The 25,369-nt window shown below is 38.6% G+C and overlaps 1 protein-coding gene across 2 annotated transcripts; it reads left to right on the top strand.

Annotated features, from left to right (window-relative positions):
* The first annotated feature begins 5,093 nt into the window (after positions 1-5,093).
* Positions 5,094-20,569, top strand: ZNF800 (zinc finger protein 800). 2 transcript variants are annotated; one of them, XM_054187480.1, is made up of 5 exons: positions 5,094-5,203; positions 5,808-5,915; positions 8,170-8,265; positions 11,710-11,853; positions 14,838-20,569. In XM_054187480.1, exons 2-5 carry the CDS (start codon positions 5,855-5,857, stop codon positions 16,601-16,603), a joined length of 2,067 nt encoding a protein of 688 aa, XP_054043455.1. In that variant the 5' UTR covers positions 5,094-5,203; positions 5,808-5,854; the 3' UTR covers positions 16,604-20,569. The 2 variants fall into 2 exon arrangements, with proteins under 2 accessions (XP_054043455.1, XP_054043449.1); XM_054187474.1 differs by having other exon boundaries at positions 5,122-5,203; positions 5,805-5,915.
* The last annotated feature ends 4,800 nt before the right edge of the window (positions 20,570-25,369 follow it).

Here is a 25,369-nt window from a genome sequence, read left to right as displayed (position 1 = left end):
ATCAAATCTTACAGCTCTTAGATGTATAAACAGATGGTAAGGCATCTCAGCAGGTGTTACTACCAGCCCTTTGGCAGAACAAAACCTCTCAGTGGACACTAAGCCTACTATCACTATTTGAGATAATGCTCCGATGTCCTCTACCAAAAATTATCTCCCTAGCTGGAATACTTCATTATACATTTTGGAAGCACAATCTAGTAACTAAGAGAAACTGTTCTGAATTTTGGATTTCTCCAAGCCATTAACCACAACAGAGAAACAATTAAAAAAGAATTTGGTCATCAAGTTGTAACAGAAGTCTCAGTTCAAAACATGTCACCAGTTCCATATCATCTGAAAGGCAACGAATAAATAAAGATGCTGTTTCAAAGTCTACTGGTTATATGGAGAACATTAGCCAGAGAACAAAAGCTAAACTCAAAAAACCCTCCTCTAATAATGTATTTTATGTGTAGAATTTACATGAAATGGGTCAAAAGGATTTTCATCCTTATCTTTGTTATATGGAAGAGCATGCTGCACTTTTTACCACTGTTTGTAGTTTAGCTGTAAATTTCCATGTTCACTGGATACAAACTAATTATGGATTGCGTGAAGAATTACATCTTATTGTTTTAAAAATCTCTGTCTTCTATTTTCATTGAATTTTTTCTTACCTACGTAAGACAAAAAGAAAGTTTACCCAGTTTTTGCCTTACCATTTTTATTCAATAAGTTTTATTATAAAAATTATCATTCATATTTAATGGAGGAACATTCCATTTTTCAAAATCAGGCAATGTCTCCTGCTCGTTCTTCATTCACGTGATGAAATTCAAATTGGATCTTAGTTCCAGTTTATCCTGTTGGTGGAACAACTGCAGGAGTGTGTTGTGAAGTGAGCTTTGCTGGGATCTTTGATCTGAAGTTCTGAAACACAATGGCCAGTCACTGGCTGAAAGGACTCCCCTCCGCAATTATCCTCCTGAAGGCATCTTCTGCTGGGTCAGGCGGAACTACCTGATCTGTGCTGGCAACTTTTATCTGTACCAGAGACACTTTGCACATGACTGGCTATCTGACTGGTCAAAGTTTCGGTGTGTTTGCTTGCCCACATCACTGATTGATTACATTATAAACTCCATGATGAGTTAAACACAACAATATACAGATGAGGGTCTTTCTTTCATCCACAAACAAGTTACAAGGTCAACTAAGTTCCTGAGATTCACACATGCATGCAACACTGCCCATTTTTTCCATCTTCCACAAAAGTTATGAAAATGCATTTAAGATAGAATAAGATTTCAGCTGCTATTTGGCCATCCTCCAAAAATAAGCAACTCTCCCCCTGCCCCCACAACAAACTAAACAGGACAGTACTTAATTTAATTGGAATTACTAAAACCAGAGAGGGGGTAGGCAGAAGGGCAAATTTTGCTTAACCAGTCTCACTGTCTTTTATGATGAAATGAGTGGCTCTCTGGATGAGGGAGAAGCAGAGGGTGTCATTTACCTTGACTTTGGCTAGGGTTTCCACATGAGCTCTCACGGCATCCCTCTAGCCAAATCCAAATGTAACTGGGTGGAAAGACTACAGGGTAGGTACACATGGTATATAGCTGGCTGGGCTGCCAGGGTCAAAAGGGTTGTAGTCAGTAGTTTGAAATCTTATTGGCAGCTAATTAAAGGTGGTGTTCCTCAAGGAACAATATCGGGGCTTATGCTGTTTAACATAGCCATCTGGATGATGCGTTGAAATGCACCCTCAGCATGTGGACAGTGTGAAACTGGGGGAGTGGCTGATGTGCTGGAGGACAGGATTGTCCTATGAGGAGACCTTGAACAAGCTGGAGAATGGGCTGACAGATCAAAGACTTGCATCCAGGACAAAAAAAACCCTGCAATGGTATAGGCTGGGGACTGACTCATTAAAGAAAGAGCAGCTCTGCAAAAAGTTGACCTGTGGCACCCAATGAAAAAGTTGAACAAGGGTCAGAACTGCACCTCTGAGGTAATGAAGGCTAACCACATACCGTGTTACATCAACAAGCATATAGCCAGCAGGTGAAGGGAAATTACTGTTCTCCTCTACTTGGCATTTGTGAGGCCACATCTGGAATACTGTGTCCAGTTTGGCCTCCCAAGTATGCAAGAGAGGCTCAGAAGCTGGAGTATCCCAAAGGTGGTAATCAAAACTGTAGAATACTTTACTGTAATAGTCATCTGTCAAATACTGAGTTCCTTTGGGGCTGGAGCATATGACATGAAAGGCTGAAGGAATTCAGTTTCTTTATCTTGAAGAAAACATTGAGAGAGGATATAATTCCTATGCTTCACTGAGTGGGGGGTTATTAAGAAGGTAGATTTTTTTTTCGGAGCTGGCAAGAAAAAGGACAAAAGGGAATGGTCACAAGCTCCAAAAAGAGAAACTTTGATTGGATAGAAGGAGAAAAAATTCACAGTGAGAGTGGCTAAACACAGAAGAAGAAGCCCAAAGAAGCTATGGAATCTCTACTCTTGGAGATTTTCAAGACTTGGTAGGGCAAGGCTGTGAGCGACCTGATTTGACTTTGAAGACAGCCCTGCTCTGAGCAGGAAGCTGGGCGAGATGACCTCCAGCCTAAATTGCTCTATAATTTTACATGGAGTTTGACCTATATCTAAAATTGTGCATATGATATGTAAGAAACCATGATTTTTCTGAAGCTGAGGAGGAATTAGTACAGTTATAGAACTGGCAGAAGTAGCACTAATAAGCTTTTGCTTTGTCCATTGGCTTTGATCCTTGCACTTAGGAGATGACATTTATAAGCTGATACCAAAGGAACTCAGTATTTGACAGATGACTATTACAGTAAAATATTCTACAGTGACCTGGACCTCAGGAAAGGACATGCTAAAAGATGCTTCATGGGGCTGCTGAATTGAGGCGCACCATTGCCACTGGTTTGGGCAGGCACTCTTGCTCTCCAACACTTGATACCACGCAATCGTTCATCTGCGCTGGATTCCTTTTCTCACTTTTTAAATCTTTAAGCATTGTCCTCATAAACGTGCTGGATCTTGAGAAATTTTATTAGATTTTATCACTAAAGTTCAAGGAAGAACCACTACTGGATAGCCCACCTTTGAAGACACCATGTCTTACCAAGACTTTTCTGAGGCAGGAGTGGACATTTTGATGATTATTTTTGGGAAACGTGTGATGTCCCTTTTGAGACTAAGACAAATGATCGTTGGGATTGTAAGAAATCAATAAAGGTTGGCAGACTTCTGCTACTCCAGTTCTTTCTGCTGGGAGTTTACCAGGAAATGAACAATCACTATGTTTGCTCCCTTTTTGTGCTAGCTGGTGACATTCAGACACTCACAAAAGTTGTTATAACATCTTCAGTCACTTGAAATACAACCAAAAGTTCCTGAATTTCCATTGATGAGTTTATGATTTGCAGGTTGCTTTTCTCTATTTTTTGATTACTTAATAAAATGATACTGGTAATGGGGCTACCAGTTCTCATAGTAAATGACCAAGATGCAAATTAAAGCTGCTGTTACTCTAGGATTTTGACATTTGTTGCATATCAGAATCAGTGAGAATGGAAGATGATCTTACTCCTAATCTGATATTCACGTCTCCTAGGAGGTGAGGAATGCTAATTCTCCAAATTTGTTACTTCTTGGGCAAGCGCTACAGCCAGTAGGTTATTGTGCAGAAAAGGGGTTGACAGCTGGCTTCCTGGCACTTCGTTACGCATGAGCTTCACGGTTTTACCCAAGCGCATTATACAGGGGCTGAATGCAGCTATGGGGCTGGGTGGAGTTTAAGCCTCTTCCTGTCTGTGTCTGCAACACAGCAGAGCTCAGGATGTAGCTAAGGTCTCACGATGAGGGCACCTCTGGACACCTGCGTTTGGACACCTAACATGAAGGTGTCAGTTGACTTCTGCTGTGCTTCAGAGTTAAAGATGCTACTTGGCACTAGGCTGTTTGAAGTGTTCTCTGATACTTAAGATGCCCGAAGTTTGGTAACCAAAACCCAAATGTACTTTATGGAGTTTGAATTTGTCCTCCTGTTGCTTTGGATACGGAAGACTTACTGATGAACTAAATGTCTGTATTTTAAAAGATGACTATGTTGCCTAGAAGTTGATGGTGAGAGATCGTAAAACCTCTCAATGCCTGGTTTGAGAAACAGTGCTAGTAAGACATTTCACTCTAATGTGGACAGTGGATTTGACTTTGAACGTTGTCTGTAAACCATGAATCCCATCTTCATTCAGAAGTGATTTTACCCCAAGGCACAGCTTAAAAGATCATTTCTGTTCTAGTACCATCACTCAGCATTCTTTCTGTCACGATGTGCGTATTCCTTTTATTTCCTTACAAGAGGTTTTCCTTAAATGATAGAGGCTTCTCCTTAAGTTGAATAAGACTTATTTGCATCCTTTCCTTTGGCAAAAACTATTACCTTTTCACCAACCCAAGCTACTAAGAGAAGTGCACTAACAGAGCGTAGGACTAAGCAGACACCCTGTGGAAACATATCTGGAGACACCAGCTGCCTGGCCGTCCACTACAGTGAACAGATGTCCTCTTGCTGATATCTGGAACACCCACCACACAATTCTCTCTCAGAAAAGACGCTTTTCCTCCAGGTGTTCAAAACATTGATCTATCCTTTTCCGTGGTGAATTGTCTAGGACAAATGGTGGGTTTTGGGTCTCCTCCTCATGAAGGAGACCAGGCTGAGACAGGGCAGAAATGCCACCTGATGATGGTGACGGTGACTGGTGGCTGCTGTGGGAGCACCGGTGCCCTCAGGGCAGCCCCGCACACCACCGGCCCGCGCAGGGACCGGCGCCGAGCCTTTCCCCTCACAGGGACAAGGACGGCGCCGGTTCCCGCCGCGCCCCCCGCCCGCCGGTCAACCCCCGCTGCTCCGCCCCAGCCCGCCCCCGCCGCGTTCCATCCTCACAGCCCCGGCCCCGCGGCCCCAACGGCCGCCCCGCGCCCCAACCGCCGCCCGGCACCTGTGCGGCCCGGGCGGGGGAGCGGCGGCTCAGGCGCCTGCGCACTGCGCCGGCCCCTTGCCGCTAGGGCCGCAGTCACTTCCTGCCCCTCTGCCCATCCGGCTCCGGGGTCAGCGGCCGCCGCTCTGGCGGGACAGGGGAGAATAAAGTTTAATTCGGGGAGGGGGAAGCCGGCCCTCCTCGCCCAGGTAGGGGCTCGCCGCCGCCGGCTCGCTCGCCGCGCCCTCCCGTCCCGCCGGCCCCGCTGTCACCTGCCGGCCGCTCCCCCATCCCCGCCCGGGCTCGCGTGGCGGGGCGGCGGGCGTGCCCGGCTCCGGCTCCTCCGGCAGCGCTGGGGGGGTCGGCCGGCCCGGCTGTTGGGGCGCAACTTTCCCCCCCGCTCCGCTCCGGAGGGAGCTGAGGGACGGCGTCCCGGCGGCGGGGCGGCGGGAGGAGGGCTGGGAGGTGGGGACGGAGCGCGGCGGGAGAGCGGCGCGGCGGGAGCCGCCCGCTGAGGGGGCGCGGGGCCGGGCCGGGCTGAGCGGGAGGGGCTGGCGGCGGCCGAGGGGGCCTCCTCTCTGCCGGCCGAGGCGGGCTGGGCCGCGCCGGGTGTCGGGGCCCGGGCGGGAGCGGCCGTTGCAGAGGGCGTTGTGAGACCGGCTGTAAACAATGGAAAGTTTCTCCTGCCCGGAGGGTGCCGCTGCCGCCCGGCCTGCGCCGGCGGGGCCGCTGAGGGACGGGGGTGTGCGAGCTTCGCGCCGGCCGCAGCCGCCGGCTCTGCGGGGCTGACAGTTAATTTGCTTGTTTTAGCAGAAACGAGCTGCTGGATGTAGAAGGAAAGTGGGTGGTGCGCACGGAAAATGCCTCTAAGGGACAAGTGCTGTCAGACTGACCACCATCACCATGGATGCTGTGAGCCAGGTACAGTGGCGTGTGGTGCTGCGGCTGTTTCACTTCTCTCCTTCCGTAAAAGCTTGCAGAAGCTGTTGTGATGTTGTAGATGTGCATCATTAGTGACAGTTTTGGATATCAAAAGTTTCTGAATTTCAGTTGGGAATGTTTGTGGTTTTCTTTTTTATATCCTTGAGCTATCATGTTAAAATTTTTTTGGCAAGATAATTTCTCAGTTCTTGCAGGATGTGTAATAATCCCCAAGCCACCACAGGGGCATTGTATGTAGTGAGCTGAGGAAGGCAAGAAGTTGTGTCAAACAACTGGCCTTTTTGTTTCCCCAAAGTGTACTATTCTGAATTTTTTGTAAAATGACATTTCTGGCAATCTTTTGCATTTTCTGTTTATGTTTTTACTTTACCACCCCTCTGGTGAGCTCTGATGAACTCAATGATCTGATTTTCAGAGGAGGAAAAAAACTCCACAAAGTTCTTAAGTGTATATTTGCATTCCACTGCTGCATGACATGGAAGATGCAATCAGTGGAAAGTATAATGCATTCTCTGAAGGTTTAGCCAACTTGCTAGTTTTTTTTGTAATTGTTCTGCCTACTGTTATAATTGGTAGCCTAAAAGGAAATTTGGCTTCTCTCTTGTTGCAGTTTGTTGTTTGGATGCTTTCACTTGTGTTTTGAAAAGAAAGGCATCAGTTTAGGGAATTAATTGTTGAAAGCATGAGCGTGGCAACAACTTTGATAATGCTTCTTTAATAAAATGTAATTTGAGAGTAGGTATTGTTCAGCTAGTAGAAACACTTCTTTGTGTTTAAGATTAAATGGTTTTGAGTTGTTATAATGCTTTGAAAAAGCTAAAATACTTTTCTTGCTTTACAAATAACAGCAATGTGTTATGTCTGCTTCACGTATGTCACTCCTCTTGATGTCAGTGGGTGTTGCACATGCATATTAGAGGCAGTATACAACCCAAAATATACTATTTTGAAGAATAGGGAATAGGCTAGTAGAATACAATATGTCATTGTGTTGGAGATCCCCAAACGATTAGCTGATTTGTAATGGTGGTTATGTGTTCGTATATATAATAGTATATTATGGGGCCAGCATAGTTGGGTGGAGTGTTCATTCTATCGTTCTTTTCTTAGACTGCTTTTCTTTCTAATGTTCTTTTCAGTGTGGATTTATTTATAACCTTAACATCTTTTAGAACAACTTTCCTGTCAAAATGTGTTTAATCTGTTTGCACTTAATATTTCTACATAGTTTTATACTACACCTCTACTGCTCTTTATTAAAAATAAATTTCTTAGAGATGCTCAGTGCTTCATTTATAAATCAAAACCTTACAATGGGGTTAAAAAACAAATCAAATGGATAAGGTAGGAGCCAATTTATGAACTACAAAACTAGCCATTTTGTCAATAAGAAATTAACAAGAAGACCTAATTAATGATTTTGCAAACACATTCATGAATAAGTGCCCTTACTCATTTAAATTGGTTTTGCATCTGGGCAGAGCTTAATTGCCTTATGCATAAAAAGCAATGGAATGCTATTAATTTTCGTATGCATAAATACTGTGTATTGGAATAACTAAAAATCATCCTGATCAATACGTGTTTTAGTTTCAATGGATTTTACAAAGATTGTGGTATGGAATGAAACTTCAGAAATAAGGTATTACTTCAGCAGTTTGCTTGAACTAGAAGTGTTTCTTGAATGTGGTTTTATTGGTTAAAAATCTGATAACTAAGTTGTATGTACCAAAAATAGCTATACTTGTGCTTTTTTTTCTGATCGTTGCTACTTTAGATTTGGATTCCGTGCTTAGGTGTGTACTGACAACATTGAAATCACATAGTACACTGTGAAGTACAGTATTTGGTAATGCTTTTTTTTGTACATCCATTTTGGTTTGAACAATGGGAGTCAAGTAGATTGGAATTTCTTTAATTGATGGAAATTTCTAGTGAGTCAGCTTGGTTTTGTGTAATTATATGTTTTTTTGTTTGATACACATAGCTTTGAGTACACATCTCCTTTAATCAAAATGACCAAAATACCTGAATTTTCCAGGTATCATTACTGGAAAATTCATTATCATCTGTGTTTTAATTCAGTGTAAATGAAAATTTTTGAGTGAGACGACTTTTACTGTAGTCTTGGCCCTTATTTTTAGCTAGTTTACTGTATGCACAGAAAATCCATAACTTAATAAAAATCACCTGAGTGTTCTCCAATGGCTTATTGTCCTTTTATATATTTCAGTGCATCTGTTGGAACCTGGTGATCCTCCGCTATTACAGCAGCCTCTGCAAACATCAAAATCTGGTATTCAACAAATCATTGAGTGTTTTCGAACAGGTATGAAACTAAGCCTGACTCTTAAGAAGTCTATTACCTTGTTATAACAGTTATGCGTGTTTAGTGTATTAAAAAACCCCAGCACCTGACTTTCTATGTATTTGCAAAATATCTGTAGGTTTTTGGTGGTGATTGCTGGTTCTTCTAATAAGGGTTTTCATAGAACGTGATGAAGGTACAGCTCCTGCTGTATAGTCATCTTTCAAAACCATAAAAAATTAGTTTGTTGTTCTGCTTTATGTCATCCTTGCTGCTGTTATTAATGAGTTTATCCTAAAACTCCTGAGATGATGAGGAAATTTAGTGTTTACCTTGATCTTTTTAGAATTGCTTTATCATGTGACTTTTAAGTTGTTCCTTGGTTGTTTTCTGGAGTTGCAATGCATAGCAATGAATCTACGAATAACAACTGAGCATTTGACTGAGCATGCCAGAGGTGATTGAAACCTTAAATGTTTTCTAGCTGTTTCTGTGCTCCTGATATGGGAAACCAAACATTTTATTTTCACAACCCTTGGTGCAAGAGCACTGCAGTTATTACAAAAATTAAAGCAATGTCTTTAATGCTACTGTCTACGTGTTTCTAGATTTTTCCATGTAGAGCTGTTATACTTGAAACACTTCATATATATTAATCATTGCTGCTATGTAACGGGATGCATGTCTGTGCTGAGTCTTGTAGAATGGCACAATATTCAGTTCATGTTCTCCACTTGCATTTAAACAACTTAGTATGAGAAAGAAAACTAGATGTATGAGTTGTCATTAAGTAAACTTTTATAAGAAGTGTGTTTGGATGAGATTGCCTAAGGCCTTAGTTATGGGTGATCGGCTTCTTTTGCTTGAAGCAGATTAATGGAATCTCTACTGGTAATAGCACGAACTAGTTGCAAGTACTCTGTCTCTAGGCTACTTCCAGATTGTCCTCACTGGCAGGTGTTAAATTGATAGCTTACCTGGCCATCTTCAGTCAGCTGCACCAGCGAAATAGGACAGAAAGCAAAAGGACTTAGACCGAGATTTTACTGGTTAGTTTTGAATAAGCAACATTTCATTTTGGAAAGAAACTATTTTGATTCTTGTGGTAAAGAAATAGAGATTAAACCTAGGGTATTGTCCGTAATTATTTAAGTGGTTTTAGCAGAAGTTTTTGATATCCAAAGTGTTAAGAATAACAGATGAATTTGAACCTAGATTTTTTTTTTTCTGAAAATGCAATTGCTTGCTAAAACTTTGGTACTTCTGCCAGAGAAATATTTGTAATAACCTATGTTCTGTACTGATTTCTTGTGACTATGATGTTATTCTAGCTTCAACACTTACAAATATTAACAGAACTTGACAAAGTATCACCTGCCCCAATTTGGTGTAACTACAGAATAGAGAAGGCTTCAGTGAGCTGGAGGTACCATATGCTGGCAGAAGACTGACTGCTTGTTGCCACAATATGCAGTTGGTGAAGAGTAAGGACATGCTTATTTTTTTTTCTCTGCCTGCTGTGTCCACAAAACCAGTGGATGTTTTAAATTTTGCTGTTTCCAGAAGTCCCTAAAGGGCTACAGTTTAATTCAAAAGGACCAATATCTTTTTTTTTTTTTCATTATTCCCACCAATGAAAAGCTTCATAGTTGCATAAGGAAGGTTTGAAGCCAGAGTGACTACCGTGTCATCTAGTCTGACCTCCAGTGTGTCATAAATCCTTAAATCTCACTCAGTAGTTCTTAAGCCCAATAATTTGGATTAGACAAAAACGTTTCAGTCCTGAGTGGAAAAAGACTGAACTATGAGCATAATAGGAGAGAGAATGAAGGACTTATGTTTCCCTTGATTGGGAAATAGTGGAGAACTAGATGGGTTTTTTTTGTTTGGTTTTGTTACAGAGAGGGGTTCATGGCTAGGGCATGCATCAACAGCATGGCCAAATTTTGGTTTATTATGTACTGTCACCAAATTTGTAGAGTTTTTGTTAGAATTATAGTTGGTCACTTCCTGGAATTTAATCTACGTGGAGCATCTACAGTTTGGTTCAGCTGTGTTTTCATCAGTAATTTTCTTTACATGCAGAAACTCAAATATTGGTTGGTGAGATCTGAGTAAATAACCTGCGTTTGGGGGAACTCTGTACAGTTTTTAAATTTGGAGTTTTCACTAAATCTAAATATTTGTCCAGTAGTCTGTAAAAAGGCAGATCAGATGAAGGTGAGGTTAGTAACACTTGAAGAAAGAGCAGTGAGAGGAAAAGGCAAGCGGCTGTTGCTCAGGAAAGGCGTAGGAGGGGATGGAAACTGGACGGTAGCTTCAGTTAGTCAAGTTTGGGTCCCGTTTTTAAGCAATTGTGCAAGAAGGAGAAGATGCTGTACTTTGCTAAAACTCAGTTGTAAAAAATTGTGTACTACTATTACACCAAGAAATAAAAAGTTCTCTTGGTAAGGCCCATTCATATTGAAGAACTTAGTTGTTATGAAATTATTAATATTTGAAAGAGTTTTGTTTAGGAAATGGTTCTGCAGTGTGACTCCGAGTTTGATCTTTAAAAGGAATTCTTAAGAGAAGTGTCTGTGATTACAGAAAACTTGGACTTCTATTGGAGCTTGAAGAGTGTCTTGATTGATAGTTATGTGGTATTATTTATTCTTAGTCCAGTTTCATTGTATTTTTTGCTTGTTGGACTGATTTTGATTAATTTTGATGTATTCCATTATAAGGAAAAAATCAAACTAGAGAAATAAGCTGGATTTGCTTAGCTAGTGTTCCTTTCTAATGTGGAGTGGGTAAGTATTCATCATTTAGTAATCCGTTGCTAATTGTAGGCATTACGTTCGTAGCTTTTGTGGCATGAGAAATGAGGGAGTAGGTCTGAAGTGTAACTTCAACTCTGAATCCTTTAGTTGTTTAATCAAGGCAGGAGCTGAAATATATCAACAATGCTAGATCAAACTGTATCTTTGTGGGTTTGTTTTTTGAATATACAATGTGTAATAGTCTGGAAAACCTGCACATTTTGTCACACTGCCTATGTTTTAATGGAGAAGTTTCTGACTTAAATAATATGTATTTTCCTTTCAGCAGGCTGAAAATATGTCGACAGTTCTACTTTCTTGCCTAAGCGTCGTCATCTTGATCTTGAGTCAGATACCTAGATATAGTAACCCTTCTTGACCTGTTAGTTTGTCTCTTTGTTTTATTGTATGCTCTGTAGTTTTTTGCCTTACCAGGTGCCATTCTTACATGAAATAGCTGTATATATGTTGCTTTCTTACCACTGTTGGATAAGCTTAAAGAAAAAATTTATTATAAACTTACAGTCCAATGTAGTAGCATTAACACAAGATAAAATGCTGTTATAATTGTTATGTTTTAAAATGTTTCCACTTTTCATGGGATGATGTGAATTAAAAAATGAACAGAAAACCTTCCTGAAGTGTAACATTTCTTTTATTACAGGAACTAAACAACTTAAACATATCTTGTTAAAAGATGTGGACACCATTTTTGAGTGTAAATTGTGCCGGAGTCTCTTCAGAGGATTACCAAATTTAATTACTCATAAAAAATTTTATTGTCCTCCAAGTCTCCAGATGGATGACAGTAAGTCTTAGCAATTGAAATATTTAACAAAACTATCTGAACTTGAGAAACTTATCTTTCTGTACCATTTATACAAAGAGACCAGAAACATAATGCAAAAAAAGAAGTGGAATTGAATTTCAATAGTAACACATGTAGATCACTTTTATGGTAGTAAAGAAGCTACATCTCTGACTTCATATGCACTAACAACTGAGACTCATGTCAATGTCATAATTTGATACTAGTTTATACATCCAACCTTTTAATGGAGCTTGTTGCTATTAATGCTTTTTATTCCCTCTTCCCCTCTTTCTTTCCTGTTCTTTTCCTCTTTACTGTGAAAGATACTGAGAAGTATGCCAAAAGACTGGGAAATGAATCTCATAGAAAAGTGTGGATCTAACAAGGCTTTTCAGTTTTAGATCAGCAGAGTTATGATTGACTTCAGCAGGATCCTGTAAAGTGATTTGGATCAATATCCATAGTTTTCTCCTGTAATTGGGAAGCGCCCAGTGTTACGAACATAATCCTTCAGTCTTACTCATTATGAAACACAGACTGAAAGTTCACCCTTTTCTTTAAGGGCCTGTGCTTCGGTAATACTGTGTCTTTCCCACAGCCTCACCTCACCTTACGCAGCTTGAAGATATTTGATGTGATCGTGACTAGCCCACCACCTTTGTTGTAGAAATTAAACTTCATTATTAAAAGAAAGTAATTTAAATGACAAGGGAAAAATAAAGAAGTATGTTCTTATGGAAAAAGAAATTATTAAAGTCTTATTCCAGTCATGACTTCTTGTTGATCTGAGTAAAGCTGAATAATTTGGAGATGTATCAGCATTCAGAAATGTTTAGTAAAGCTTTCTAATTATCTTGATCTCTTGATTAGCTCAATATAGGTGCAATGAGGATTTTTCTTTCCCGACTAATGCCTTCTTGCCTCAATATTTCAAAAACTAGGAACCAACAGAGATTTATGTAGGTGATTCTTTTCCCACACTGTGTCAGCTAGTGTTGTGAAGGAGAAGGTGAAAAGACTAGTACTGTCACCTTCCTGAAATGAGCGTGCTTGGCCTCTTGCACAGGCACAGAGCTTTTCTGTGAAAACGGATGAGTTGTATTTTCAAAGCAAGGTTAGAAGTGCATCTGACCTAAGTGCAAAGGTTTCTAAGCAAAATAAGAATACCCTGAGTAAGGACTTGCCATCCAGCTCCTGACGTTCTAGCCTTCGTTTAGTTGGCTGGTTAGCTTTCATAGTTCAGCATTCACTAGGAGGGGTGCAAATTAAGAGAATACTACTACCTACTATGAATAAAACTATATAAATACTTACATTTTATATAAAATTGAATATAATGGGTATTGAATAAAGTGGGAGTTTTTTCTATGCATAAAATTAAAAGATACTGAACAAGAGATAGGAATAAAAGTTCAGCATCCTCATGGTGAAAAATTCCAAAGACTATTCCCTGACAACTTTTTTGAGATGTATTCTGCTAGCATAGTCATTAAATGACTGAAAAGGTGCTATAAAATAGGAAGGACTTTTTACCCTTGATAAAAAGTTATATAGATCCATTTGAAACTGACTGCAAAAGGTGTTAAAAATTCAGTGTTAAAAGATGGGTTCTGAGCAATAAAACAGCATATTTCTTGTACTGACACGCTTTTTGTGTATTGCTGGCAGTGTGGAAGGAACAAACCTGACTAAGTGTGGGCTTTTAATTAGCTGTTATCAGGAATCACATCTTCAGATCACCATGGATAATTTTGAACTGTATCATCTCAGTGCCTCACCTTTTTGCTGTAGCACCCTGGCTTCTTAGTTATGCCAGTGCAGATGCTTAGCATGTTGTGCTGGGAATTAGGTCACTGAACTAATCTGACATTTAAAAACAGAATATTACTGAGGCCTGTGAAATGAATGACGTGAAGGTGAATGGGAGAAATAACTTGTTTTTCTTTTCTTTTTTTTTTTTCCTCATGATACAAAACTGTGGGGTATCCAGCAAAATTACCAGACAGTAAAATTACCAGTATTTCCACTAAAACAAACAAAACCCCACCACTTAACACTGTGGTAACCAAGAATGTAAATGCTTCAAAAGCATGTGAATAAACTTTTTGGATACTAGGTATATTGAAACAGTACTTTAAAGGCAAACTTCATCTTGAGAAGTTTACTGGCATTAGACAAACAAGGAGAATCCCTGTATCCTTCTTTCTTGCTTTTTAAGTCTGCTTATCAGGGCAGAACACAGGATGAACCTTTGGTTGAACCTCAGTGAAGTTATTCTTAAAATAACTTCTTTTGCTCCGTTTTTATGGTTTTGAGAAATTAGTACAGTTTTTTTTTCCCCCCTGAATAATACAGGATTTTTCTGTCCTTAACATTTACTATCTTACTGTATCACTGAGCCTGTTAACTGCTCTGGTATTATTAAAAGCTTTCCCTGCCCCAGAAGTTAAGTCCTTTCTTATCTAATTATATCTTCATGCAGTGCTCGGGTTACACAGATGTTTCATTCTTTCTTAAGGACTGTTCAGAATTCACAGAAAAGAGCTTATTTCCAGAATTAGGTTCCTTCATTGAGAATGCCCATTTCCAGCAGTAGGAAAATCAGTTTCTAATGATAGTTCAGGCTTGGTTGCACACCTGCAAAACAATCTCAGTCATATCCCATTATTTTTGCAGTTGACACAGATTTTTAAAGAACAGTTAAATTCCAGGCAGACTAATTTTTAGTTTAGGTGGCTTTCACATTAGCGTGCTGGAAGGATGTACTTCCAGCATTGGCTTTTAATAAAATAGTCACTTGTACTGATGTGATAAAAATGATTATTCAGAGCCTTTAAATATAAATGGTCAGAAAAATAGTACAAATACAGAATTTTTGCAAATTTTGTGATTGAATTGACACAGTGGTTAAAAGATACTTTGAAATGTAAATAATTTGAAATTACCAAATCATTAAAAAATACCTTCGCTTGTTTTCACAGACCTCCCAGATATAAATGATAAACAGAGTCAAGCCATAAATGACCTCCTGGAAGCAATCTATCCAAGGGTAGATAAGCAAGAATATGTCATTAAGTTGGAACCTATAGAAACTAATCAGAATGCTGTATTTCAATATGTATCAAGGACCGATAGCCCAGATGAGAACGCGGAAAGCAGTAGTACCCCTGATCAAGCTCCAGTACAGATACAGGAACCCAGCACTGAGCAACCTAAGACTGTTTCAGCTTCAGCCCCAGTCCCAGCTGGGGAGACTGTAGAATTACCTCCTGCAGATCCCGTTACAAACAAAGTGATACCTACTCCTGAAGAACAGCCTCCAGCAGTAAATCCTGAGTTGGACTCTCTGGATAATTCTGATTTTGGCCACCAGTTGATATGTTGCCTTTGCAGGAAAGAATTTCATTCCAGACGCAGTGTACGCCGGCACATTCGAAAAGTGCACAAAAAAAAGATGGAAGAGTTAAAGAAGTACATAGAAACAAAAAAGAAACCAAATCAGTGCTCTGCGAAAGGACGAAATAAGAATGTTCTTGTAACGTTAGGTAGAAGTTGTCCTGTATGTTATAAATCATTTGCTACAAAAGCCAACGTAAGGAGGCATTTTGATGAAGTTCATAGAGGATTAAGAAGGGATTCCATTACTCCTGATATAGCTACAAAGCCTGGGCAACCTTTGTTCTTGGATACAGTTTCGGCTAAAAAATCTTTTAAGACCCGAAAACAAAAGTCGTCTTCAAAGGCTGAATACAATTTAACTGCATGCAAATGCCTTCTGTGCAAGAGAAAATATAGTTCACAAATAATGCTGAAAAGGCACATGCAAATTGTTCACAAGATAACTCTTTCTGGAAAGAACTCTAAAAGAGAGAAAGGACCCAACAATACTGCCAATGGCACAGAAATAAAAGTAAAAGTTGAACCAGCAGATTCTGTAGAACCTTCACCCCCTTCCATTGCCCTTTCTCTGCAGAATGAATTAAAGGGAACAAATCATTCAAATGAGAAAAAGAGCACACCGTCAGCACAGAAAAATAAAGTTAAACAGGACGCTGAAAACCTTAAATCAACTTCTAAATCAACCACTAAATCAACCTGTAAATCAACCACTAAATCAACCTCTAAATCAACCAATGCATCTGCTGCAGGTGGCCAGCAAAAAACCAGGAAGCCAAAACTTTCAGCTGGCTTTGACTTCAAGCAGCTTTACTGTAAACTCTGTAAACGCCAATTTACTTCTAAACAGAACTTGACAAAACACATTGAGTTACACACAGATGGAAATAACATTTATGTTAAATACTACAGGTGTCCACTCTGCTCTTATGAAACACGTCGCAAACGTGATGTGATAAGGCACATAACTGTAGTTCATAAAAAGTCACCCCGCTACCTTGGGAAAATAACTGCAAGTTTAGAAATTAGAGCAATAAAAAAGCCAATTGATCTTGTTCTAAATAAGGTGACAAAAAGAGGCCCTCAGAGGGATGAAACAAAACAGATTGTTTCAAAACAGGATGTCACCTCTAATTCTCCCAATAAAAAGGACGTAGGAGCTGATGTTGGCATTGAAGTAAAAGTAACAAAAAACTTTTCTCTGCACCGATGCAATAAATGTGGGAAAGCATTTGCCAGAAAAGCTTTTCTAGAACATCATAAGAAAACCCACAAAGCAAATGTATCTCATTCACCTGAAGAAAATAAAACCAAAGGCAGAAGTACAAGATCTAAAGCTGTTGTCTGGTGAGGAAAAAAATAAGTGTTTTTTCTTTTTTTTTCTTTTTTTTTTTTGAGAAAAAAAACAAAACCACTGCCTTTCATTTGCTGTTGATTTATTGCCGAAAACATATTTTTCTATAGATTTTATGTTTTAGCGGCTTAAATACTAAGGTAGATGTCAAATTTGTTTATTAAATTTTGTTTTTAGTATTTTGGAAAAGAGTTAATTTCTAAATCTGTCACCGTAGGAAGTTGGAATAGAATATAGATAGTCAACTCTAAATTGTCTTAAGGCATCTATTGTAATCAAGCTAATATACGTACATTTCTAAAATAGTAATTTTTTAAAATTAACAATATTTTTGTTTGGTTTGAATAACAACCTGTTAATTAACTTCTCTGTGACCCAGTTGAAGAAGTACTAAAGGTGCTACAGTAAAAGTTGTTGACAGAAAAAATCTCTGTGAACTTATTGGAATGATCATGTGTGCATTTTATTTTATTTTTTTAATTTTAATGTGTATAGCCTATGTCTTGTCAACAAAAGGATATAGAACAGTTTTTTGGAATGTAATGTGGATGCTTAATTGCTTTGTTTAAAATCAGTATGAGTTACGTGCCTACAAACACCTTTAAATTCATCAAGTTTAGGATTTGATTCTTTTAATGCTTATTTATATAAGCATGGGTTTGGAGACTTGTGATTGTTTATTTTTAAAGTGTTTGAGTCTCTTCAAGAATTTTTGTTTTAAGCCTAAATATGTGTAGAAGTCTGACCAAGAATTTTCTAAGCTTCTGCTTGTATGGTACTCTGGGAATTTTCTTACACTTGGAGGGGTCATATTTGTAGTTTCTCAGTTTTCCATAGCCTTCATGTTAAAGATGGCCTGTTTTTAAAAGGACCTTTTAAAAAAGGAAATAACGTATGTATGCGGTCATTTTGTATTTCAGAATGACCAATTGATGCCTGAAGGTTAGGAGGGATGTACAAAAAATTACAATGAAGAGAGACTGTAGTGATACCTATAAGAGGTTAAAAACATCCTTATTCAGAATTACCTTTCTAGCGTATTTGGTGAGAAGAAAACCAAGTATATGTGCCTTGTTCTATATTTCAACTCTGAAATGCTGTTTCCCAGGAGATAATTTGATTTGAGTTCAGCTTTCGTAGTGAATTGCCACCCAGCTATGTTAAATTGTAATCTGGTGCTTTTGTGACTTGGTAACAAATCCTGGCTAAGTGGGATGGAACTTCAAAAATTAACTGAGCTGGACCCTGAAATATGCTGAATTTAAGAGGAGGAGTGACTTCTGCATTTTGATCAAGAATTACAAATTTAGCCTTATAAATTATTTATGTTGTGTAGTTTAAAACAGAATTATATGGGTAAACTCAAAGTATTAATTTATTCCCATTTCTCCTTAGATAGATTCAAGTGATGTTTGGAAAGTTTGAAGTTCATTTGAATGAAAAAGATTTTAGTTTGTTGTTGGGACTGCTAATATCTTGATAATGGTACTGAAAGGAGAAAATATTTTCATAAGCTGTTGTTTTCTTACTAAAATGATAACCATTCTGACTGCTTGTAGGACAGTGCCTCCTCCCAAAATACTGAAGTAGTTGAAATGCACACGTGCTTCTAAATTAGCAGTTATCTCTATGCAGTCGAGGTTTGACAGAGTAAAAAAGATTTTCTGAAATTAAAAAAGAAGTGCAGAGGCAAGTTAACGAACAGCAGCTTTGGAAGAAGATTTTTGTTCCTCATTTAGGAAATCATCTTCAGAGAGCTCATCGTGCATACGGGTCCTCCCCAGTAGTGCTAACTGATGAACAGCTCTTAACTTTTTTGTGATATCCTACTTTGGCAAGCGTTGTGTCATATACTGTTATAAATTTATTACAAATGAATGTATAAGAGCAAACAATGTAGTGTATATTGGCTGAATTGTACTAATTTTTAGTATTTGCCATAACATCAGTTTGTTCATAATGACTAATTTCCCAGTTCTGGGACATTCTGAATTTCACTGTACTGAAGTTGCTTCAAAGGTCTCCATTATATTTCCATATGTGGTGCATAGGACAACTTTGTAAACATCTAGGAAGTTTACAAGAATATCCACATTCCTCTATTCTTTAAATTTTTTAAAAAAGATTATACACAAGCACTTTAATGATAGTTGCAGTTTATTTTTTCAGTTTATTTTTTGAAAGATCAACACACTAATGTTAATATGAAGGTAGCGAATATTTGCTGATGTATTATAGACAGACAATCTGTGCACAACCACTTATAATGTTAGCTTATTTCATTAAATATTAATAAAAAGGGAGGATAGTATGGGAGAAACTAAAAATATTTTTTTCTCTCAAGATCATGAATGACCACTATAGGTAGCACTTGACTATGTATAATTTGGAAAATGTTTTAGATCCCTTTCTTTAACCTTTTAATCAAGATTGTAGTAAAACAGTCGCATGCCTACCATTATGAAATTCTTGGCAGGTGTTACGTGTCAGTGGTTTGGGGTTTTTTATTCTGTTTTGTTTTGTTTTTTACTTTTTAGAAAATATTTTGTTTAGTGATTTGTGTCAAATTGCTACAATTTGAAAGGTATTGTACATCAGAAGAAATACCATGTTTTTTATATGGGTTCGCTCCCTTACTTAGGGAGGTGCCTCGTGTTCATATATACTTTTTGTATAAAATATATCTAAAAATGTTGATCACAAGATCAGGAGTAAAAATACTTTTATGGATAGAGAAATATTTGGCCCTGTTAGTGCATTGCACTAAAAATACTGTGAATGGAAACTGGACTGTAGCTGTTGCTCAAAATGTTCTATATTGAATGTACATGCTTTTGTTTGGATAAACGTACTGTATTCAATGGAAAATAAAGCAGAGTGGAAATCACTTTTACATTTGTATAAATAAAAAGATGTCGTGTTTGTAAACTTAGAATATCTATCGCTCCACAACCGGAAATTACAGTGTTTGCATTTTTGTAAAATTTTACTCTTTGATCACTGAAAGTAGTTGTTTGTAACATTCTGTTGTAATAAATGGGTTTTTTGTTATTAAAAATTTGACACTCGTGGAGTGAACATGTCTCCACGCTGAAGGTTAACCCTTGCTATATTTTTAGAACAGCACTGTTGATACTGGCTTTTTGTTCCTTGTGAAGGTATCTCTTCCTTAACTGAGTAAAGCTTGTTTTTATTATCCTTTTAAAACAAAAATGAATATTGATATTGAAGGAGATAGGCTATGTGGTTTTTTTAAATAAGAAAATGGGGTTACATAGTTTTGCATTGCAAATAATGTTGGTGGCCATCTAATGTTACTTCTTTTTATTGTCAGAATATAAGAAAAGAACTGCCATAATCATTGTTTATTCTTTTGTAAAGGAAGACATCAAGCTATTTATTTAAGTGCATTTTAACTAAAGTTCCTGAATGCCTGTGCATTAAGATTAGGAAATGAAACTGCAGGCTTAGGGATAGAGTAGCTGTTCATTTCTCAGCTAATCCTTGTGGTTTCTGCTGTCTGTTCTGGGTAAGTGTGCACTCTGCATCTTGAAATATGTGAAGGTGAAGTTACTCCTGTTTTAAAGGTAAGCGTTCTTCTAACGGATCTCCAATTCTGCATCCATGCAGATAAACAGAACTACAAAATTGTTTTGTTCTACTTGAAGCTTTGGGTAGCATATTTCTTCTTGAAGATGTGGCTTAATAATTAGCAATTGCAACAGCTTTTTTTAAAAAATCTTCCCATGAAGTTAAATCTACTGGGTAGCTCTTTGAAGTACAAGTCTTCTTTTCTTTCTGACTTGTGGAATAACTTCATTTTCTCTTTTTCCTATAGTGAAAATAAATGATACTGATTATGATGTGCTTGGTCAATTTAGTGTTTGTTTTTTTTTTTTCCATGCAACCCTCTTGAATGGGAGGAAACAAAATTTAAGGGGAGAAGGATTGCTAATTATTGCTCTTCATTCACACAATAAGTATTTTTTCGACAAAACCTGAAAATTTGTTATAAAGGTTTGAACATAGTCAAGGCTTTTGGTGTCTTTGATTTGTCTTTGGTGTCTTTGATTTGTCTGGTTTTGCTTGGACTATCCAAAGACAAATGTAAATTCTTCAGTGGGCCTTCAGAATTAAGGTTGAGTCTTGTTAAAGAGCTTTTTATTCAGAATGGATGTGAGATAATGTACGGAAAACTCTGAGGATGATCTGCATGGAAGCTTGTAACACCAAGAATGATTTTTTTTTTTTTTTTAAGTGATATATCTTCTAAGGCTAGGGCTTTGAGAGGGTAGCTTTAATGTCAAATTGATGCGAAGTCTTGCATAAACAACGAGTGAAACTCGATAATACTGGAAGCATGAAACTTGCTGAAGTCTAATGAAGCGTTGGCTTCTGTCTCAAACCCGCCTTCTCTTTAATTAATCATATTTCAGCTGAGGGTGTTTGGTCTTCCTGGTTTTAGTGGGTTTTTATTTTTGGTGTGTTTAAATTTGTAGCACTTTCTGTTTCTATGTTTTGCTTGTCTTTTCTGTCTGCAATGCTAGATTCCAGGGTTTGAAATCCTTGTAGCTTTTGGTCCCCTCAGTTTTATGGGAGAATTAAAGACAACTGTAGCTTAAATAGTTGATGGTCATTATCACCATTTGTTTTTTGATTGGCTCCTGCTGGGATGAACTTAAAGCTACTGTGTGAAGGATTTGTGTGACCGGTCAAGTGCTTGAAGTACTTTGAAAACAAGAGATCAGTTTTGACTGTTGGCCGTAAGAACTGTGGGTGGATATTTTACAGCATTCCCTTTTGGTGAATAGTGAAATACAATTGGTAAACCATAAAGGTAGACCAGTATGTTGGTTCAGGGATGAGAAGTAGAGAAGAAATAAAGTTGGATATTCGTATATCCAAGAAGTTGGATATTAAATGTAAAAGCAAGTCTTTTGTGATGCTGGTAAGTTATCTTATTGTCTAGATCTGTTCTGTGGAGGAAAAAAACCAACATTGCCTTATTAAACAACAGAGGGGAAATTCTCTTATTCCTAAGTGGTTGGTACAGGGTCTGACTGTGAGAATAAAAAAAAATAAACAGACTTTGCCACCTAACAAAGTGTATGTGACACTCAGTTCAGATTGTCCCTTGAATTAGTAACTTGATTTTAAAAAATGGGCAAGGTAGCATGCAGTGTGTCTTGTAACAGCTAAGTAGCTTCAGCAATGAGGCAGGCTTCAACAAATATAAACTCTTCTTGTTATGAAAGTTTTTTCTCGTGAGGGCTCTAATGAAAGTAGTGTTTTGAATTTGGAAGTATAAGGAATTGTGGAGCTTTTCTTTAATTGTATAAAAACATCAGTGTTCTTAATGGGGTTTTATTTTGATCTGTAACTATTATTCGCTCACTGTGTTTTTCTGATAGTACAAAGCTTTAATTTATTTAATGATACACAACAGAAAAAGGTACAGATTTGAGAAGTAATGTAGTTTTTTATACTGAAGAGTTTGAATCAACCGCTGTGGTGCTGTTTTGCTTTCTGTCAGATCTATTCCCTTTCTCTTTCCTGCTATTTGACTTGTTTCCATTGGTTTTGAATACCAATATTTTATATGCTTGAATCATTCAGAAATTACTAAATATCACTGGCTACACCTATTACATTTTACAGCTTCAGGTAGTTCGTACGGCCTTCAGAATTACCCGGAGAGACTGTCCTTTTAGTGTGAAATATTCATGCTGCGGGGATGTAGAACTGGTATGTGTGATATGAATGAGGATTGTCATTTTGGTGTTAAAAGTCAGTAGTGAACAACTTGTCTGTGTGTTTTCTAATACCATTATGGCTGTACAAATGGTCAGCTGCTGCTTTAATAGGCCGGGAGAGCAAGTGTAGTGGAAGCAGATTGATAGTGAAGATCGTTGGAAGAAGGGAGTTGGGGGGGGGGATTAATTTAAAGTCAATCCAGTGAGGATAATGGGGAAGGGCCAATTTATGTTGGTTTCAAGTTAGTAGGTGCAGGACCTCAGTGATTGTATTGATGGAGAACCCCTGGGGTTTGTACTAATGAGATATCTTTCAAGAGGGGCATCTGGCTGGGTATAAAGGTTCCCCACCCATCTTGAAAAGGGGAGTGGAGCGCTAGTGGATGATGTGGAATACTTTTTAGTTCCCTTTATAGGGAGCTTGTTCCTAGTATCCCTCAGTTGCAATCTTAAAGTAGTAATTTCCTAACCACAAAATGGAATGTAATTTGAGAAGTTGGGGTTGTCTGGGTTCATTGATCCCTGTGGGGATTGGCAAGATATTGGTAATCTTATTAAAAGTGTTGTATGCTTGGAACAATGTCTCAAATGAGGAAACAATATCATTGACTTTGGAGGATTTAGTGGGAAATGAAGATAGCCTGAGCCTTTGATAGCACATAGACCAAACACATTTTTCTTCAAAATAGATTAAACTATGAACTGTTGCCAGGAGCAATGCTGGCGTGGTTGTTGTGAAGTCTGGATGGCTGAGGAGGATGTGCTCTTGTATCTTGCTGTAAGGTTATTCTCCAGCAGTAGATTTGATGGTGGTTTTACTTCATATATAGATAGGATTGAGGTTCTCTGTGTCAGTGATACACTGCACTAAATTTATTTGCGTCTGGTAACGCCAGTATTTTTTAGTGGTGGTGGTTGTTTTCCTGACATTTCAGTTTAAGGCAACTCAGATCTACCTGCTTTGTCCTCACAGCAGGGTAATAGCTAGTTCAACTCTCTTGGCAGAACTGGATTTGCTTTTTCACATTACTTATGTGCTTTAAGCCTGGGAGTCAGCTCCTTTATTAGGGGCAAAACACTCTGTTTTGATGATCTTCCCACAGCCATTGATGTTACCTAAAAGAGATCAGTGGGCTCTGGGGCAGAGCGCAGACCAAAAGCACAGTCTAGGGCTCGCAGGATATATTGTGTGGACGTGCGCTTACATTTTTTCCTTCCCTTGCTCGGATGTTTTATTCTGCAGGATGTTGTGGTTTTACAGTTCTCAGCTTGTGACTTTCTGTGGCAAACAAAGAGATGAGTAAGATGGTTTAAAGTCACTGTCTTGTGGCAAGGCAGGTCTGTTGCAGTTTAGAATTAAAATAGATGTGGATGTGCAAAACATAGTAATCAATTTCTTTCATAACACTATATCTAAATTGAACTGTCACTCTCTCTTTGAAGAAACATAATGACCTGAGAATGAACAAGCCTAAAATGGACACATTCCATCCTTTAAATGTGCAAAGCTGTATTTTCCATCAAAACCACATTCATGCTATTGGCAGGTAACAGGAGGTCAAAAACTTCTCTGGGATATAAAAGCAGGAACAGCTTTCCAGATTCATTGAGACATTTTTCTGTATGGTGTCAGAGTGGTAATAGGTTAGGTGGTGTCTGGGTTCACAGGGTTTAAGATCAGGTGTCTGTGCTGGCTCAGGCTACTTCTTCCCATCAGTATAAATGAGGAAAACAAGGTGCACGCCTCTCTTGACCTTGCTCAGAATTGAACAGATTGTGGGTGACTTTGCTCTTTTTTTATTAAATCTCGGTAGGTAAATATGGATGCTTGCTCCTCAAAGAACACTTGCATATGGTAGGCTCCTCTGTGGTATTTTGTAATTTTTTCTGTGCATATGTGGGACTTGGGAATGGGTAAGGATATAAGTCTTGACATATAAGTAAGGATGCACGAGATGATCTTTTTGGCATGCTGACGTGGAATTGTGCATAAAAATGAGAAAGCTGAAAGAATGTTGATGGGCTGCCGTGGGAGAATTTACATAGCGAGGCTGAGGTATATACATCCATCTTTAAATAACGGGGTTGGGTTGACCAGAGCCTTGAGGTGAAACTGTCCCATGTTTTCTTTTAAATGGCTACCACAGCAGCCTTCCAGCTTGTGAAAAGGGATGCTATTAGAACAAAAATATTAAAGTAGAGGAATAATATTTTTGTATTGAAACAAAATCTGACAGTTTAAATGTAAAAAACGTTGAAATATGAAGCTCCTTCTGCCCTCTTTGCATGCGGGTGTCATTCTTTCTAGTATGAGCTAACTTTCAGTGTCTTTCTAGTTCGCACCAACTGCCTGCTGTCTTTCCTGAGGTTTGTCAAAGACTCTTACACCATGACTGTAGATTTTCATTTTGCTGCAAGTCTCTTGCTTCTCTTAGAAGTCCTCTAGTGTTATCACAACCTTCCTCCTTCCCATGTTTGTCCAGCAGCCCGGAGGTATCTCCCAGCTGACCATGCCAAGTTATCCTTAGGGGAGGAGCAGTGGAAGTATCCTCTTACTTCTACTTGCTGAGGGCAGTGGCAGCGGTTGTCCTGTTGCAACCCAGTGTCTTTTATTTTATTTTACTTATTATTTATTTATTTTATTTTATTTAGTTATTTTTATTTTATGTACCCTATACATTACCTGTGTCCTCACCGCTTGGGGACAGAGCTGTCGTGGAGAACGATTTGGAGACTGATGGGAAAGCAGAAACCTGCCTGTGAGGGGCATCTTCGGTGAAATGCACTGACTGCCCTCCTCTCTCCTCTTGGTGTCCAAAGCTAGAATTACCTCTGGCAAACCTGTGACTCCTGTAAATGCCCTTCTGAGGGAATTGCCTCACCCCTTGCGATGTGTTGTTATCAAGGCAAGACAGTAGGCATATGCTGTCTTTGGTCCCATCATTTACACAAGAGTAGTGCAAAAGTGGACTGTTCTGACTTGAGTCTTCAAGAATTTAACATGTTCTTC

The sequence above is a fragment of the Rissa tridactyla genome, chromosome 1, assembly GCF_028500815.1.
Source record: "Rissa tridactyla isolate bRisTri1 chromosome 1, bRisTri1.patW.cur.20221130, whole genome shotgun sequence".
Taxonomy (NCBI): domain Eukaryota; kingdom Metazoa; phylum Chordata; class Aves; order Charadriiformes; family Laridae; genus Rissa; species Rissa tridactyla.
The sequence above is the reverse complement of the archived record's forward strand: the minus strand, read 5'-3'. Positions and strand labels throughout refer to the sequence as shown.